General features: G+C 40.0%; 3 protein-coding genes across 3 annotated transcripts in view; 1 reads left to right on the top strand and 2 right to left on the bottom strand.

The window, feature by feature from the left end:
* The window catches only part of ctage5 (CTAGE family, member 5), a 33,927-nt gene extending 33,486 nt beyond the window's left edge, over nucleotides 1–441 (bottom strand). The window contains 1 exon segment of the mRNA XM_034135199.1: nucleotides 272–441. Coding sequence (XP_033991090.1) covers nucleotides 272–392 — 121 coding nt within the window. The 5' untranslated portion in view covers nucleotides 393–441.
* A 359-nt stretch (nucleotides 442–800) lies between these two features.
* Nucleotides 801–6,303, top strand: gemin2 (gem (nuclear organelle) associated protein 2). The gene is made up of 10 exons (XM_034135201.1): nucleotides 801–1,073; nucleotides 1,758–1,842; nucleotides 2,139–2,228; nucleotides 2,804–2,863; nucleotides 2,952–3,071; nucleotides 3,365–3,409; nucleotides 3,486–3,554; nucleotides 4,906–5,016; nucleotides 5,678–5,736; nucleotides 5,984–6,303. The coding sequence occupies exons 1-10, from the start codon at nucleotides 952–954 to the stop codon at nucleotides 6,021–6,023; spliced, it is 801 nt and encodes a 266-aa protein (XP_033991092.1). The 5' UTR covers nucleotides 801–951; the 3' UTR covers nucleotides 6,024–6,303.
* Nucleotides 6,304–7,145: 842 nt separating this feature from the next.
* On the bottom strand, nucleotides 7,146–18,140 carry pnn (pinin, desmosome associated protein). Its single transcript, XM_034135200.1, has 9 exons — nucleotides 18,007–18,140; nucleotides 17,468–17,545; nucleotides 16,777–16,848; nucleotides 13,523–13,598; nucleotides 13,090–13,184; nucleotides 12,738–12,813; nucleotides 10,129–10,284; nucleotides 9,336–9,474; nucleotides 7,146–8,884 (listed from the first exon to the last, which is right to left on the bottom strand). The coding sequence occupies exons 1-9, from the start codon at nucleotides 18,117–18,119 to the stop codon at nucleotides 7,704–7,706; spliced, it is 1,986 nt and encodes a 661-aa protein (XP_033991091.1). The 5' UTR covers nucleotides 18,120–18,140; the 3' UTR covers nucleotides 7,146–7,703.
* Nucleotides 18,141–18,851: the final 711 nt, after the last annotated feature.

Here is an 18,851-nt window from a genome sequence, read left to right as displayed (position 1 = left end):
AATAGTAAATGATTGAATTAAATATTTCCTGTAATGGTATGGTTTTTTGCATGCTTCTTATTGTCATTATTTGTTTTGTTGTATTTATTTGTGAATTTCCCTGAATTTTAAGAGCGGTCTCATGCAGTTTTATGCTGTGTGCAAAGAATAAATAAACAAAACACTAAATGACAACCGAAATAATAACCGTATTATCATAATTAAATAGTTTAGAAAACTGTTTAGTGGACCATCATAAACTTTAAGGATATATTAGCAAATGGACACTTACTTTCACATTCAGAGTCTCCACAGATCTTGTAGTCGGACAACATTCCCAGATTCAAGTGAGGTAAAATCACAAATGCTATGCCTGTACACCACAGAATAATGTTGGCCTTTGAAACAGCCATAGTTGATGGTTTAATAGGAGCGTATCAAGAGAAGATGTCCATAATAACTCTGCTTCGCTGGCATGTGGACATTGCCTCTAAGCTGCTGCTGTCATGAAGACTCAATAGTAAATGGGAGAGCTGAGATAAGATATAAGGCCAGCGTTGGGATAATCATTAACATCCAGCTGCTGCTTGGTCACTGGTCAAAGGTTTTTATTTGGTTTTATTTCAGTTAAATGTTAGAGAAGATCATCTATATTGGCATTTCACCGTGAAATAAATAAACAAAGATGGCAACAGCGTTTTGGAAAGTTTAACGTGTGTTTTATGGACTTCAGCCTTTATCTAAAAATATGTCAACACGTGTGGCGTTCATCACCATGACAACAAACGCCGCGCGCAAATACGGCGTCATCACTCCGCGTGTCAAACCAACCAAGATGGCCACCTAGTTGGAGAGCACTTTTCAACACCTGTGAAAAGTTCATTGTTTTGGTCGTTTTCTGTTGCAAGTTGGCGTTTCATTCGCAGTTGGCGACAGTTTACATTAAGGTTGTTGTAAGGTATTAGCTTAAAAATGAAGTCTGACGTAGAGGAGTTAATGCCGAGGCTGCTGCCCGTTGAGTTTGGAGCCAGTGGAGAAGAGCTGGACCTGAAAGGACCCCCGAGAAACCCCCGGGAATACCTCCGACAGGTCCAGTAAGTCGCCCTCTGAACAGAGACACACTCCCCTTTCAACCTTAATGATAGTGCAGTATCAGTGTAACGCTATTACACTGATACTGGCACCGGAAACACTGTAAACATGGTGGATAGTAGAGGGCACGTGATGTTTCGAAAGCCAGTATTACAATGAATATTGTTTTCATGCTTCCATTTCTACACTTGGTTGAAAAATACTCAACTTGCAAATAAGACAACATGGCTGTTAAAGTGCATTTCTTTGTATGTATTCACTATTTTTGTGTGTATTACGAAGTGCGTCACCAGAGCAAGTTGCTTGAATGAAGTACTGTGGGCTACTTGCTTTTCCTCCTTTTTCCTATGGAACACCATTGATTTCACAGTCATTTTGTTACATCGTATTAGTATTACTGCAAATAGATTAATTTAGTCAAACAAAACCAAATTGTTGTACTATTATTTACATTTGAACATGGGAGGCGTTTAACTTCGATATGATAAAACATAACAACTTTGACAGGTGATGAAATAATATAAACCACAGTATACTCTTATTATTTATTTTATCATGCCTACTCACTCCACTTGATCAAGATTTAGAAAAAGTACCTGTTGAGGGAAAATAACAACATTTAATAACCTATATTTTAGAAAGTATTTATATTTTAATGAAATACCAATGTTTTTGCTTTTCTCCAGGTTGGAGGCGTCACAGTGTCCAGAGGTGGTGGTGGCTCAGATTGACCCCAAGAAACTGAAGAAGAAACAAACAATTAATGCCTCTGTGAGTAAAAGTACACAAACAGAAAAACCTCAACATAAAGTGCAATAAATAATAATTCTAATGCAATTTGTCTCTGTTTAAATGTAGCTTTGGTTAAGGTAAAAATAAATAATACATTTATGAATGGTTGTTTTTTAAATATGCAATTCCAATAATTGTTTTACTAGAAGTAGGCTGCCCACATGAAGTGTAAAATGAGCGAACAGGGACACATGGGTAATGCTAGCTTGTGAGATGATATAAAATGTATCTATTCCTTCTATTGTCTGACTGTTCCTGGTGTTTCTGTCTCTCAGGTGGCGGGGTGCCATGCTGCTCCGGTGGGGTTCTGCCCCAGCCTCAGTTGGCAGCAGCACCAAGTCAGTAACTTTTCAGATGTCAGACAGGTGAACTAAAACAACCCGGTCTTCCTTTTTTTACTCAAGTCCATAAAATATATAAAAAGCAATGCTGGAAAGGTTTGGTCCATATCAGAGGATGACAAAAATAATGGCTCAGGCATGCGTCCTAAAACCCAGGAATGAGTCAGCATTTAAGCACGATTTCCTCGTCTAGAAGTCAACGTTTTTATTGAACATCTTTGTGGTTAGATGCCTGAAATAAGGTCTGTGGTTAACTAGGGCTGCTCGATTATGGCAAAAATCATAATCACGATTATTTTTGGTCAATAATTGAGATCACGATTATTAAAAACGATGAAAAAATGTGAACAATATGTTTTTAACAGTTGATTACCCTGAACTTTAAGTATAATTCAACTGAAAAACCAATAAATAAAAAAAAAAAAAATAATAATAATCGTTTTATTTCGATTACGTTGTTTTCGTAATCGTTGCAAGCCAAAATCGTAATCGAGATTAAAATACGATTAATTGCACAGCCCTATGGTTAACACAAGCTTAAGATATTAAGAAGAAATGTTCTATGACATAAATACGTCAGTTCTGCCTTTTTCCCTTAGAGCATTGCAAAGAACAGGAATCATTGGAGCAGCAACACTCTGGACGACAACGTGGAGATGGTGAGGAGGATCTTAAATATACGATGGTGCAAACTGATTAAGAGATTTAGCATTTGTTATAAATACACATTTTCTGTGTGTCGTCCAGCCGGATATAACAGACGAGGAGGGCTGGAAGAAGTTTTGTTTTGGAGAGACGCTCTATCTGGGCACTTCATCCAGCCGGACAGAAGCAGCTGAAGCAGAGCCGGCACTGGACTACAGCAAGGTTGGGTTATAGTGATAAGAAAAAGATAAATGAACTATTGTTATTTAGCTGACAGAATTTCTTACAAAGCGTTACAACTCATGGAGTTTGAAGAACAGCCTTCAAAAATCTGTAAAAATGTTAGCTATGCCTTTTAAAGCTTGATCTAAAGAAATAACAGTTACATTGTTTATTTATTTAAAAGCATGTTGTTAATAAGGGAGAATGTGCAGCGAGCCGGTCAATAACGCAAAATTGGCGAGTTTTCAACTATGTATTAAAAGATAATAATGAAAGCATGTGTCTGTGCTCAGGTGGGCTTCCCTCCCTTCCTCACGATTGTCAGCAGGCTGAACCAGGTCAGTAACTCTCTCTGTGAACATTTTATTCTGAAACACTTTGACAGTCTGATTAATAGTTTCCTCTTGTCTGCAGACCACGGTGCTGATGGTGTTGGAAACTCTAGTCGGCTGGTTTGAGGAAAATGACTTTGCTCCACAGTTGGTGAGTTTAGTTAGTCACTGCTTTTTAATTGTTTTCCAATTCCAAATGTCCAAAGCTGTGATCGTATTGCCATGTTGTAAATTGGAAACCGTGCTCAATTCTTATAAAGTGTCTTTGATTAAGTTAACACTCGGCTATTAAAGGTGGGGTATGTAATTTATTTCAGAAACACTTTTTGTTATATTCCATGGAATGCTCTTAACATCCCGATAGCAATGAATACATTAAATGCTTTGACAATAAATACATGAAAAAATGTCACCTGTATAAGCCGTAGTACTGTAAAAAGCACGACCAATCATCTGAGCCGGCCCGGCTAAAATAACTGGATGGCCTACCTGCCTGTCAGCCTTCCATCTGTGCACAAACTTATCTCGTGCCCTCATTGGTCATGTGCGCGTTCGTGTGTGTTGGAGGAGGGGCTCTGCAAGGAAGTCTGAAGGAAGGGGCAGATCTTTTCCGGTTGTGTACTTTCAAATTCTAGCGCACTGGTTTCTCCAAAATGACCTACCCCACCTTTAAGTTGGACAAAGACAGGATGTTGAAATTCAGTGCAAAATGGATACGACTATAATAATAGCTTGCATTTACATTTATATAGCGCCTTTCAAGGGACCCAAGGTCGCTTTACAGTAATAGGGCAAAAACAAACATAACAAAACAAAAGTCAGACAGACAAAACAACAGATCGATTAGGGGCCGAAAGCCTTTGCAAACAGATGGGACTTGAGGGCCCTTTTGAAGGCGTCGAGTGTGGGGATGTTGCAAATCTCCGCAGGGAGAGCGTTCCAGAGGGTGGGGGCTGCCACACTGTAGGCTCTGTCCCCGAAGGTTCGCAGTTTGGTGCGGGGGGTGGTAAGCAGGCCAGAGTCTGAGGAAAAGACTCTCAATTCATTGTATTTATCTTGTGATTTAATTTCTAGTTCATTCGTTTTTTTTCATCTGGGAATTTTAGACTTTTTTCTTAGAGTATTACCCTCCCCTCCCAACCTCCATAATATAATTTGGCTTCCCTGAAATGCTATTGTAGGACACAGCCCCATTGCTAAATTATTCTAACCGTTGTAAAGCAGCAATAAGCACTAGTTTTCTGAATGTGGGGAATAAATACTTCTTGTTTTAGTTTGCAGCCCTTTCCACGATTAAAATATGAAAGGTGACTTTAACAGAACTTATTTCCTGTGTGTGTGTGTGTGTGTGTGTGTGTGTGTGTGTGTGTGTGTGTGTGTGTGTGTGTGTGTGTGTGTGTGTGTGTGTGTGTGTGGTGTGTGTGTGTGTGTGTGTGTGTGTGTGTGTGTGTGTGTGTGTGTGTGTGTGTGTGTGTGTGTGTGTGTGTGTGTGTGTCACACAGGGTCGCTGGCTGTACGCTCTGCTGGCCTGCCTGGAGAAGCCCCTGCTGCCTGAAGCCCACTCCTGCATCCGACAGCTGGCCAGGAGGTGTGCTCAGCTCCGCAGTGCGCTGGTACGATTCCCTTGCTGAGACTGTAATGCTGCCGTTCCTCAGAGGTGTAATACCTGTGTGCCGTCCTCCTTTCTTTCCTGTGAATTCAAGTGGAAATATACAAGTTGCCTTTTTCCCCTAATTTTTTCTTTGGTGCTAAATACAGGAAGGGATAACTGTGATCGGTTTATTGGTACATTGTTATTTCTGTAGGAAGACAGCATTGATGTTTAAGAGAACTGGATACAGTGTTCGAGGCCCTGTTCATTCATATAAATGTTTCTTCGGGCACATGAAGAAAATAATCACTTGACTAGTGAGAAAATAAATAATCTGGACTAACGGCATGTGTTTTTCTTAAGCCCCGCCTCCAATCCACATGGCCAGTCTCGGCTCAGTCAAATGAATGGACAGACAAAGTAACTCTGGATTATACAACTTCTAGGACCTAATGATGTGAATAAGGCTATTTAAGGGTCCACACTGAGTAGTTAGAAACAACAAATATCTGTTGATTTTCATGACAGTTGATTTTTTTTCTCAATGTAAGTCAATGGGAAGAAGTCTTTCTGGGCCAAATGATGTCACAGACTTGCTGCAACGGCCGGCACACTTCCTGGGGGCTGTAAGACTTTTTAAATGTCTTCTCACAGCATGACTTTTTTTTCTTCTGATTCCACAGGAGAGTGAGGAGGATGAGAAACTTCCTGCCCTGAACCTACTCGTCTGTCTTGTTGCCAGGTAACGAGCACTGTGTCCTGGGTAGTTTATTCTTTGTCAGTCCATATGACATTTTAATACATCAGGCTGTCTGCCTTTGGTCATGTAATAAATCAAATGCAAAGAGTGTAAGGCCTAGTCTACACGACCAAAATACAATTTGAATGTTTGAAAACACCAACATACTATTTAAATTAAATATTACTATCAGATATACTTGCGTGCTAAACACTTGACACATGCTTATTTCCCTTTGTCTTTCCTGTAGGTACTTTGAGCAGAGTGACCTGGCAGACCAGCCCGAGTGAGGATTTAACTCTTGGACTGTGTCAATGTTGAGGAAAATGTCAGAGCCTTTGGACAGCAGGATGTACTTATGGACATTTGAAGGTGGAGATAATGTAACCAGGACACGTAGAGAGCTGTGAGGATTCTGCATGACGTGATGAAAGTTGAGGATAAACCAAACGGATCATGAACTCACTCTGTAAATATATTTGCAATTAGCGTGGATCCCTGCTCATGACTGGACAGCAACCAAAGCAGAAGATGTTATTTTTGATTGTTCTATTAAACTCATTTGCCTAAGTGTGTGGAGCTTATTGTTGGTCTCTGCATAGTCACCGATGTTCCTTCTGGATCTTTGCTAGACAAAGCAATAGGCCTAATTTTAGATCACCCACAGATTATGAATCCAAGTTATCTCTAACAACCCAGTTTAAACTTCAGCAGTGTTGGAAGAAGTATTCAGATCCTATAGCAAAGTGAAAATACCACACTGTAAAAAATCAAAGTCCTGCATTTTAAGTAAAATTACTTCATATTTAAAGTACCCAATGCAGAAAATAAAAACCATCTAAATGTTTATAGATGCCAATTAAATATGTCTGACTAAACTGTTTTCTAGTTACATTTGTATAGACTCTTGGGCTTGTTTAAATCTTTATTGGTTGTATAGAAAGTAATGTAATAAGTACAATACTTCATCTTATAAACACCTCGTCATTTTACCTTTGTTCAATACTTCAGTAGATGTGCCGAGTTACTTTCCAAAACTTCTATGATCTCTTTTAGAATGAGACATTTTGATTTATAACCTCTTAAAATGCAGACTTTACAAAGAAAGACGTGATCTACGGACAGAATGATAACAGTTGACATTTCGTTTGTTTTAAATTAATAGACAAGCTAAAATCCCAAACCATCTCTTGCTCTAAGTTTTTATTTTAAATGAGTGTATTTTATGCTTTGCCGTTTCAACTCATTGTTAATAACAAATGTGTTTTATGGATTGTTGAACATACATAAAGCATTGGAAGAGGTTACCTTAACCCCTGGTGATTTGACACTTAACAGCCTAAATATTTAATGGGAGATCATTTAAGCAGTCCCAGCCTTAATATGATTTGAATAAAAGCACATCACACTTATTTCCACCAATACCTCACCTTTAATTTGAAGCAGATTATCAGTTCATACAAAAAATGGAAAAACACTTTCAAAAACCAGCAAATCACACATGTCCCCGCAGGGTGAAGGTACAAGGGCTTTCACATTGATCCAACAATGAAATAAACGTCGATTGACAACATTGTCACATCGACTTAAAAATAACAGTACTGTGAGTGAATGGTGCTACCGTAACCACCGGCAACCCCAGCCTATGGCGTTAGGATGGAGAACATTCAACACCATCTGTCCAGAGAGCCTTTTAAAAGCCAAGTGTCTCGAATACCCTAGCTAAATCTGACCCTGTTTAGCAAGGCGTCCAATCAGGTACACTTCTTTTGCCAAATATAAAAAAGGGAAATTATAACCACTTATCCTCCATTTCTATCAACTTTTAAATCCCTACTCTGGAGAAAAATCCTCCAGGCCTTTAAGTGGCATTTTAAGGGAAAATGCTAGTTTAAAAACGTTATGTAGTTAAGTGAAGTTGATTTCCCCTCAGTGTGCCAGCGTCACCGTACAGCTGAACGAGAAGCAGATTAGCGTCTCTTGTCCTTCCTGTCTCTATCTTTATGCTCCCTATCGCCGCGGGAGGACCTGCCCCTCCCTTCATCGCTCCTCCTCTTCTTCTTCTCCTTGGACGCCTTTGAGTCCCTCCCTCCTCCGCTGCTCCCCCCTCTCTTGCGCTGACTCCTCTCCTCCCCTTTCTTCCTGTCCCTCGCCCTCTCCGACGGCCTCCTCTTGCGCTTGCTGGGGTCTCGGCTGCGACTCTTTGACGACGCGGACGAAGAAGAGGAGGAAGACGAGGAGTGGCTGGACCCGGAGGAAGAGGACGAGCTCCCGCTGGAGGAGGAGCCCGAGGACGAAGAGGAGGTGTTGCGGCTCTTCTTTGGCTCCTTTGCCTTCTTCCTGCCTCTCCCGCCCTCCTCTCCCTTCTTTGCGGGTGAGGGGGTGATGGCGGGGGCCTCGGCTGGTTTTTGGGGAGCCTCCTCCGGTTTCCCCTCCGCAGCGTGGCTCTCAGCGGCTGAGTTCTGCAGCACGAGGCCAGGCGGGCTCACTTCCTGTTCGGGAGCCACGGAGGCTTTTTGGGGTTCTGGGATCTCGGAGGGCTTTTCTGCTAGCTCCCCCGCAGGGAGGATGGGGGGGGGCTGGGGCCCGCTGTCTGCTGCTTGGCTGGGTGCGCTTGGTTCGGAGGACGGGGTCTCCTGGGGCTTTTCATTCTGGATCTCTGGGAGATTCTTCTCTGCATCCCCCTCGTCTACCATAGTCCTGTCCTCTTTCTGTTTCTCTCCCTCCCCCTCTCCCTCCATCTCCTCTGACCCTGGGCTTGCCTCCTTCTCCTCTACAGCTTTAACCCCCCCCTCTCCTTCCTTCTCCTCATCCACTTTCCTAACCTCCTCACTCAACTCCATCCCCTCTACCTCTTCCTCAACCTTCTGCAACACTTCCTTCTCCCCCTCCTCCATATTAATCTCCTTTTTAGCCCCTTCCTTTTCCCTCTCCTCCATCTCCTCATCCTCCTCCTCGTCTTCCTCCATCTCTGCATCCCCCCTGTTACCTGTCACCTTGACTACCTGACCTGCTGGCTTACCCTCCGCCGGGCGGTCCATTCCCGTTGCCGCGGTGTTGCCGTCCTGGTCGCGGTTTGGCTGTCGCCGGGGGCGGGACTCCATCTTACTGAGGTGCTCGGCAAAAGCCTCGCGCCTCTCATCAAACACAGCTGAAGAGAAACAAAAAAGAACAAGATGTTACAGATTAGAAAATGATGGATTTTAAAAGGAGATGTAACAAATAAACGTTTAATAAAAATGTTTGCTTTGGCCCGTTACAGTGACAGTCAAAAACACTCCCGAAACAATAAAGATTTCCAATAATTGTATCGTTAAATAAAGTACAAAAATAATTGACTAAATTAGGACCTTGAAACATTAGAAAATGGATGAGCCTGCCCTTTCCGTCTCCAAAAGCCCTCTGTACACGTGTGAACAAGTTGACTTAGTACCATGAAACCACAACAAGAGGACAATTGACAGAAGTGACGATAACAAAATACAACATGTGCAGTCCAAACAAATAACTAGAAAAATTAAATAGGTTAAAAAAGTATTTTCGCTACTACAAGAACCAAAAATGTAAACTCTTAAACTTTAGCAAAGAAGCCCCCTACTCACCATTGAGTTTCTTGGTGGACTCGTCGAGGAGTTTCTGTGTGGCGGAGCACATTTTCCCAGGCGCATAAAAGATGTTAGGCTTGGTCTTGGTGCGGATGTATTTCACCAGATGGTTGTTGTGGCTGGTCCACTCCTCTTGCTGTGGATGGAACAAAGACAATGTAAAAAAACAGGCAAAGGACAAACTCTGACATTTGTTTTGTAAACAGTCACAAACAAAACAATGCATTAGCAGTCAAGTACTGTATATTCCCTTGTGTCAAAATCAATGTTTCTTTTGGGTTAGATACCTGACCACAGGTCTGTGGTTAACTCAAGCTGGGGAGATGTTTAGGTTTTGTTTTACAACATAAAAAAACATCAGTAAATACCCGACGGGTGAATGTCTGAATCTTTTACCCTTAAATGATGGTTGGTAACAAATGGCTAAATGAGACTGCTGAAAGTCATTGAACGCGTCGCTAGCCTCCTTTAGCTTGGGGTGGTCACGTGAAGTCATCTGACTGATGTAGTTTGTTTATATCCTAGCGTTCGCTTTTATATGTAGAGATTATTATGATGAACAAACATACGTTATCATAATATTCCAAAATATCCATTGCTTTTTGACAAAGGACACGTTGTTGCGATGCTAACATCAAGGACAGCCAACACAAATCCATCATCCCTGCACTACTCTGTGTGCATTCATTTTTCGGACAATAACCAAACCTAAACAATCTTTTTAAATAGCAAAAAAGGCATGTCGGTTGGTTTCTACTGGCTCTGAAATGGTTTTTGAGTATTTGCTTACCAGCTGAGCTAATTCCACTTTCTGCTCCAGCAGTCTCAGCTCAGTCTGTTTGGCTCTCCTCTCCTCGAAGAGCTCCCTCTTATCAGTCTCCACCTTCTTTTTCTCAGTCTCTGCCTGAACCTCGAGCTTCTGCTCGATCTCTGTGCGCCGCTTTAGCTGTTGGAAGAAGATGGACAGAGACAGGCTTAAGAAGGGAATTGGTCAGCACAGTTCTATTGCACAAGAATCACATTTTTACACGGTGCTTTACGAAACAGAAAAACACTGCACCATCCCATTTAGGAAAAGAAGTGCATTTAGCCAGGCTGTCTTTTCATTCAACGCATCCCATCAATGGAATTCAATACCACAATCTATAAGAGAGTCCTCATCCTACTACTCATTCAAGCACAGTGTTAAAAAGTGGCTCATTGACAACCAACAGTGATGTGTGGGTGTAGGTGTGTGTGAGTGAGTGCATATTGTGAATGTTTTCTTTATTATGACTTACACCTTACCTGTATTCAGTGATGTCGTCTATTGTAAATATGTACATTTTTTTTGTATAACAATGTATTGGTATTTTTATTCTTGCTTTTAGGATGCCTATCACCATCTGGCAAAGGGACTATCGGTGAAAACTAGCTTTTTGGCTAATTCGAGTACATTCACAAGTTTTTTATATGTTGATTAATGTACACTGTCCCTTGTTTTAAATAAATCAATTCAACTGTGACACCAAGGCTCTGATTTATTTATTCAGAAATTAGTGATCATCTAAATAAGTGAAAGCTTCAAACTGATTAAAATGTTTTTGTTGTCTTTGCCTCGTTTGATGACAAAAACACGTTCTTCTATTAACCTGTTAAGCCGCGAGTCTGTTTTCCAGGTCTCAGGCTCGAAAATGACATTCCCAGAACAAATGACCATAACTTCACTTCTAAAAAGGGGTCAATTAATAATCTTTTTTCTTTTTACGCAACGGTCCAGACATAGACATCAAAAACATATTCAGTGTGCAGTTCCTTTGGCATTAGGTCAGGGATATTTAGATACTTTCCAAGGTTTGACATAATGAATTGTGCTACTTTTAAAGCAAGCAACGATGTTTTCAAATCTGTAATCAAAAAGGTCCGCAAAACATTTAAGATTAACTTCAACCTCCGGGGGGGGGGGGGGGTCTTACTATGGAGGAGTGGATTGAGGAGTGCCTATCTCCAGAACAAAAAGCACCTAAACGACGACATGCAGAGCTACGTGAAGAGCAGGTAGACCAACTGGAAAAGTATCACCATTCAAAAGCTTTCTGATGCGGGTCTTGAAACAAAGCAGAGAAATTATGACCGTTAGTGGCCACAGGTGCGAAAGCTCTCTCCAGAGCTACTGGAAGCCCAATCTCGGGGACCGGAGAAAGTGGAGCAATATTCTCGCCACGCCAAGCAACAGCCTAGAACAACCTCAACCTATACAAGTAACCACGTAAGCCATGCTACTGATGCTGGACAGGTTTTCAGTGGCTGCACAATAAACGGCAACATACACATTAATGTAAATAAATAGCCAAATAATGGATCAACGCTCTCTGTCTAATATATTCGCTAGCTGTTGTTAGTGTTGTTGCATAGTTTCGTGCAGAAGGCAACAGAGGGACTATTTTATTTTGAACATCATTATTTACTAATAAAAACTATTTAAATTAGAGTGTGTATTTTTCTTTCATATTGCCACACTTGGTAACCGTTTTATAAAAGCAATAGCTCACGACAGGCCGTGGTATAAGCTCATTATATCACAGCTAAGGGGGAACCACGCCCCTTAGCTGTGATATAATGAGCATATACCACGGCCTGTCGTGAGCTATTGCTTAAATATATTGTAGGGCCATACCTATATAAAAACATGTCTGTGAAGTGTTTTGCTTAAAATACCAAACAGTTCACCCATTGTAGCCATCCCTCATACTGCTCATACCTCTCTTTTGAAGCCCTGTTAGAGAAACGCAGATTTTGGGTCCTTAGCTTGAAAAAAATAAATAAGAGGAGGCGGAGCTAATGCCTGATCAGAATTCAGTTAAATTCTGCTGTGATAAAACGCCATCCTGTTTAAACCACGTCAAGGATTATTTCTGAAATAGTATGGAGCTCAAATGCTTTTTCTCTTGCGGGTTTATCACAAGGCGAGTTCTTTTTTTATTTCCTGCTTTTTAAACACATGTGCTCTCTAGGACAGGTTAGCTCTGAGTGTTAGCGAAGCTTGCTAATGTAAACAAAGACGTCCAAAACACGTCAGGCATTGTTTCTGATAGCAACTTTCTGTGGGTCCGCCGCCGCTATTATGTCACAGTGGATGGAATCTGTATCCGCTCGTTGTACACCCGTTTTTAAAAGATTTGGGTACGGAGGAAAAGAGAGGGTTTTATTTTCTGACGCTGCGTGAGTTCCCCGACGCACCGGGGACACATATTTATGTATAAAAGACATCACAAAGTGTATTTTGCATGATAGGCCCCCTTTAAAGTAAATTCAGATTGAACATAGTAAAAAAATGTAAATTATAGTGTCCGTCCAAAAGAAAAACATTACTCAGTGAAAACCACCAGTTCACTCAGAAATTCTGTGTTTTTTCCTCACCTTATCTGTTGAGACGTTTGACTCCTGTTTGAATTTTTGCAGGGTCCCCATGAGTAGGCCGAACATACGCCGATTCCTGAACAGAAAATAAATTATATTTCCAGCTGTGCTTTAATAATACAATTATAGTTTGGGCCATTCCCACACAGCACGGTTTGGAAATGTCATGTCAGGATTAACGTGGCTAAAATAATTGCAATTCACCATATCATCCTGATGAATAAAAAAGGGTTTGTACTTAAAATGGCACTAAAACAAAAATAAATACATTTATTGAATAGACAAATGAGTAGCATCGTTTTCTTTTTTCTTGATGAACTTTTTACTACCAAGTTTTTGTCTGCCAGCCTACCTCTGTTTGCCCCTCTCATCGATGGTCTGATCTTGGATGAGGTCTCGGCGTGTTCTCTCCTTGGAGGTAGCTACAACAGACGACTGCAACGCCGGCTGAGGGAAGGAGGGGGAAACAGTGTTAGCTCTGTTTGTCCTTCAACACTTTTTTCTGTATAAATGTACATTCACCTGTTTAACTCATGTCATTTCGATTCATACTATTACTACAGGTTTATCCTTTTTTATGCTTATTATCCTGTGTGTACTATCTGTGTTGCTATGACGGCTGAATTTCCCTACGAGGATCAATAAAGGCTCATCTTATCTTAAAACAGTGAATGTCTTTTTCTGATAACTTCTTCTAGATTTGACATTTATACCTCTGTCCCCCTCTCTGACTGCACTTACCAACAGTGCTAACTTCACAGAGTAAAATAAACTGTATTCTCAACCTTTTTGACATCGTCATCATCCTCGGCGTCGCTGTCGTGGCGCGCGTCTCTCCTGGCCCTCTGGTCCCCCGCCAACCTGCAGACAACAAGGTGAGACACCCGTAAGACACAGACACTTCACAACACAAGCAAATACAGCTGCTGCTGCTCGCATAATAATAATTGTATTTATACAATACATTTTTGAAAACAAAGTTAAGTGCTTGACAAGCCGTTCAGGCGGCAACAGAACACAAGGTCAAAAATCCTCACCCTAACCCGTAAACTATACCAGTGTTAATTTTGGCAGCTATTTTTGATTTAGTCTTAGTCTTTAGACGAAAATGGTTATTAGTTTGTCACATTTTAGTCATTTCTATCCTTCATAGTTTTAGTCTATTTTAGTCGACGAAAACTCAAAACGTTTCAGTCGATGAAAAATTACAGTCAACTTTTAGCCAAAATGTTTTCTCTCTAACCTGTTAAGCCCTGAGCCTGTTTTCCAGGTCTCAGGCTCGAAAATGACATTCCCAGAACAAATGACCATAACTTCACTTCTAAAAAGGGGTACATTAATAATCTTTTTTCTCAAAGCAATGATAAACCTGTGAGTTGGATGTAGAAGAGTCAGAATCAATATAGATTTTTTTTATTTTAAAGTAAATTCAGATTGAACATAGTAAAGACAATTATTTAGTCCGTCCAAAAAACAACAACATTACTTATAGTGACAGACACATTGGAATAACCTTCAGCCACGTTTTTCTCGTTGTAATGCCATTGAACACAACTTTTGATCAGAATAACAGCAAAAGGTGAGCATATCTCCGTGTTTTGCTACCTAAAGCTACGTTGTGTGTTGTCTGCTTTTGCTTCCCCTGTCGCAAGTTCTGATCGCTCAGTGATACTTATATTTCTAGAATCTGTGGAATCTCAGCTTGCTAGCTAAGCTTGTTTGTGCAGATCCGATAAGTATATCGATCGATTTATACCCAGAGTTCTGTGCTAAGTGCGTCAGCATTTTTTCGCTCAGGGCTCATTTAGACGCTTCTTGTGAGACTTGTGTTTTGTTTCGGTAAAAATGGTTCATATCTTCAGTTAGCCGAGTTTCTTCCCGTTAAGTGAGTATGACACATTAATACTTTATTACATTTTAAGAAGCCCTGAGACACCGGAAAAAAACAGGGGAAAAAAGCCTGTAGCCCCCACCGGCGGGAGCTATGGGGCTTAACAGGTTAAACCAATTCAGTTAGGCAAATTCAGTTATCTGAAATTGGAATCAAGGTGACAGCATCAAGTGTTGAAATTCGTAAAGCAACATTTCACTCAACACTTTACTTGTGTAATATCTAGGGATGGTATCGCTAAGGTTTTAACGGTGCTACTACTCTTATCGATACTGCTTATCGATCCGGTACTTTAACGGTATTCTTATCGGTACTTTTTGTTATTTTTTAAAAAGGGAAAAACTAAACAAATGAACATTACTTTATTTAAATGTAAAATAAATCAAATATATAATAATGCATTTTATTTATGGGCGCCTTTCAAAGCTCTCAAGGACACCTTACAGAGCATAATTAAAAACAAGCAACAAAGAAGATCACACAGTAATACTTAACAGACTTAAAAACAACAATCAGTTTAGCAGAATTAAGTTATTGAATACGCCAGTTTAAAAAGGTGTGTTTTCAGGCTGGATTTGATTTTTATTTATAACATATATAATTATGTTATTATATCGTACTGTACTCGAGTAAAATGTTGAGGTTCTTGTACTTTACTGGAATATTTAAATGTTTTGCTACTTAGTACTTCTACTCCACTACACTTCAGAGGTAAATGGTGTACTTTGACTCCACTACATGTATTTAATACCTTTAGTTACTTTACAGATGTGGATGAATGATGTGAAATATAATCAAGTGTTAAATCAGACTTGAGTTCCACCTGGAGTAAATTCACAAGCTACCCTGCAGTATACAAAGTCATTCAAACTAGCTGCACCTTTACCAGCTTTGAGAACACTTTAATGATCAATCATTATAAAACATATCATATATATTATTCTGAAATGGACCAATCTGCATAATGACTACTTTTGGTACTTTACCTATATTTTGATGCCAATACTTTTACTTGAGTAACATTTAGAATGCAGTACTTTTACTGTAACAGAGTATTCATACACTCTGGTACTTTTTTTACTTAACTACAAGATCTGAGTACTTCTCCCACCTCTGCACACCTGATGTGATAACGTCACTCGTAATTGGGGCAACAGAGCTACGAGTTAAGGAAGTCGAAAATTTTGTTTTTCTCCGACTGAATATGACGCCTTTTGGCCGGCTGTTTGGACAGACTGCTTGTGTCAATGCCCTTACGCGAAAACACTAATGGCAAACGAGCTTTGTCCACATCGAGCCTTGTAGAGTTTTTTTTATACTCTCTGAACGCTCCGTCCCCGGCAGATCTCTGTGTGCCGCTGCAGCGAGTCTGTTAGGCCCCGCCCCTCGCACACAGAGAGAGAGGGAGATCGCTCTTCTGGAGTGAAGAGAGCGGAAATAATGATATTGCAAGTTAGAAATGTAAGATGCATTTTGACAGACAAGACGGACAATTGGGGGGAAATACCCTGCGTTTTGAATGTCCAATAGTCCACCATTAACACCTTAGTCCCGTCTCGTCAACGAAAACTAAATATACATTTCGTCATAGTTTTTATTATCTAGAATCTATTTTTAGCTCGTCATCGTCTCAGTCATGTAAAAAAGGTCGTTGACGAACATTTTTCCTTAGTTTTCGTTGACGAGATGAACACTGAACTATACGACATTTCAACCAAAGCAACATAATCAAAATGGAAAAATTTAAATAAAGTAAAAACAAATGAAACATGGATGTTGAGTAAAACCGAGCAGTGGCATTATTAGTTCAAGACTTTAATAAAGAGATGAGTTTTAAGAAGTGATTTAAAAGCATAGCTGTGATCTCTGCTAAGAGCATTTCTGAATCAAATAATTAAAAGCGATTCAATTAAAATCACATCAAAGCAATATTTCTATTTATGTAATTAAGAAGGGATAAGGCACATTATTTAACATGAACAATTGAGTCCATCATGTAAATGTGACAGATTAGCCATAGAGGCTGATTTCTATCTACATACAATGGAAGGTTGATGGGGATTGAAAAAAACAACAAAATAGAAGCTTGATTGCAGCACATATGATCTTAAATACACACAAGTATAACAAATAAAATAAAAATCTCACCTGAGCAGGGCTCCTTCGATGTCCCTCTGCTTGGCGGGGGGGGCGCTGCTTCCCATGTCTGAGAGACTACGCCTGAGGAAATACACAGAGACAGGCACTCGATACATAATCCATATTCCAATTTGGGAAATAGTTTGTTACAGTAGCATGTTTAAAAGGCATTGCACACAAATATAACTAAATAAACTGTAGAAAGGGTAGCTATAGAAGACTCAATATGAAGTATATGAGAATCAGAAATACCTTAAATAATCCCAATTGGTTTTCATTCATTCAGTTCAAACTACTAAAAATGCATGATTATACAAAAATGTATTGATTGTATTGCACATCCTACATGTCTGATCGATTTTAGAGAGTTTGAAACAAATTCATGGTTGTTTTTGAAGATTTAGTTTGAGGTGCAGTTAGAAAAGTATAGTTATATTTTATCTTCATTCATATTTACAAGTTTTAATGGACATACATCTAGCATAAACATGTCTTCATTAAAAACCCTGTTGTGTATTTTCAATCACATATCTGCTGTATTGTAGTAAAAGTGAAACAATTCTCACATTTCAAGCAATACAATTCCAAAGCGTGGTCCCGATTTTAAAAGCTTGATATTTTATTAAAAAGCGCAAAGGTTGCATACCATTTGATAGTAGCCTCCTGAATGAAAATGAATGCTATATAATGTAGTAGTTACCTGAGCAGGTTCATCCCTCTGCCTCTACCTCCACCAGGGCCTGCCATGGGGCCGCTCATCCGACGGATCTGACCCGGTCTGTAAACACAGCAATACACAAGATAAGAGCATGCGAGAACCAGAACCTGTTCGTTCCGGTAATTCAGCTCCAACGGAAACTGTTAGCATTGATTCCTTGGTAATGCTAACGTTTTAGAAACAGTGCTATTCGCTTCAACTAAACAGGACACCGGACGACGCATGATGGGCCTAGCAATAGTTAGCATACTGCGTTTGATATTCCACTCCATGGTTTAAGCCAGTTGTGTGTTCAATGCAGTGTTTATGACTGTAGTGCTTGTCATGCATTAGTTTGGACACAGGTGTGGGGTCAGCTAGCACAACACAATCAAACGAGGTGGCTATGTTTGCTTATTAGCTAGCCGACTAATGCTAACACACGTCGCTACTCATTTGAATGCTAGCTAGTTAAGCTAGTTAGCTTAACTCTAAACACACCCCCAAAAGCTAAATAATCAGTCGGCTTTATTCTTCTTTACCTTGATTCATTAGGGTCACGTCCAGTTAATTTACGAATATTATCGTCCACACTTTTCAGGCTTTGTTTTGCTTTTTCGAGCTGGTCTTGCAAGCTCCGCACTACCACCGCCATCTTGCTTCCAGTTAGCGCGAATCACGTGTTTCCTCCTCTTCTTCTTCTACCTTCGGCTGCTTTTTTCTTCTTCTTTGGTTTATCGGTGGCTGTCACGCGAGGTTACGTTGCCGCCATCTGCTGCTCAGGTTTTCTCCTAAAATCGATAACTTAACTTTTACTACATATGTTGCTACTTGGAATAATCTTCACAACCAAAAATAATAAAACCCTGTTTTTTCAGAATACTTCCAGACAAACAGCTGAAGGGAAGCAAGCATTATCTAATTTCATAATGCTTTGATGCAAAATAGTAAAAGGGGACCTTCGATTAGGACTCTCTTGATGACTTCTTTACTGTGTCTGTCCTTGGGTGTTTTCTCTCCGGTTCCTATCATGGTTGAAACATATAAACTGTTTTTGTTGGAATGTGCCTTCTATCAGAAGTAAAAGATGGAGGAAGTGAAGATCTTTTACTGCTTGTAAAAGTACTAATACTATGTAAATGTCCCCTCTGTGGGACTAATAAAGGTATTCTGATTCTGATTAATACCAACATTTAGAAATACTCAGTTACAATTAAAAGTTGTACACAAATAACAATATATTTTACTGTACCAAAAGTTAAACTAATCAAAACAACCTCTTTTTTTTTTAGCATTTCACATGATAGTAGGCTACTGTTTTATAATTATAGCTTTAATGTGTTCATTGCTATAATGTGCAGCTGGTAGGGGGAGCTTTTTTTGTAAT

This window comes from Trematomus bernacchii, unplaced genomic scaffold (genome assembly GCF_902827165.1).
Source record: "Trematomus bernacchii unplaced genomic scaffold, fTreBer1.1, whole genome shotgun sequence".
Lineage (NCBI taxonomy): Eukaryota > Metazoa > Chordata > Actinopteri > Perciformes > Nototheniidae > Trematomus > Trematomus bernacchii.
Note: the sequence above shows the minus strand (reverse complement) of the source record. Positions and strands in the feature narration are given on the sequence as shown.

What these genes read in the sequence shown, in the direction of transcription:
- gemin2 (XM_034135201.1), top strand. Translation starts at nt 952, where the DNA reads ATGAAGTCTGACGTAGAGGAGTTAATGCCGAGGCTGCTGCCCGTTGAG. An exon ending in TTGTCAGCAGGCTGAACCAG is followed by an intron (nt 3,410 to 3,485) that starts GTCAGTAACTCT and finishes TCTTGTCTGCAG; the next exon opens with ACCACGGTGCTGATGGTGTT. An exon ending in ATGACTTTGCTCCACAGTTG is followed by an intron (nt 3,555 to 4,905) that starts GTGAGTTTAGTT and finishes TGTGTCACACAG; the next exon opens with GGTCGCTGGCTGTACGCTCT.
- pnn (XM_034135200.1), bottom strand. Translation starts at nt 18,119, where the DNA reads ATGGCGGTGGTAGTGCGGAGCTTGCAAGACCAGCTCGAAAAAGCAAAA. An exon ending in CGTGACCCTAATGAATCAAG is followed by an intron (nt 17,546 to 18,006) that starts GTAAAGAAGAAT and finishes CTGTGTTTACAG; the next exon opens with ACCGGGTCAGATCCGTCGGA. An exon ending in ATGATGACGATGTCAAAAAG is followed by an intron (nt 13,185 to 13,522) that starts GTTGAGAATACA and finishes TCCTTCCCTCAG; the next exon opens with CCGGCGTTGCAGTCGTCTGT.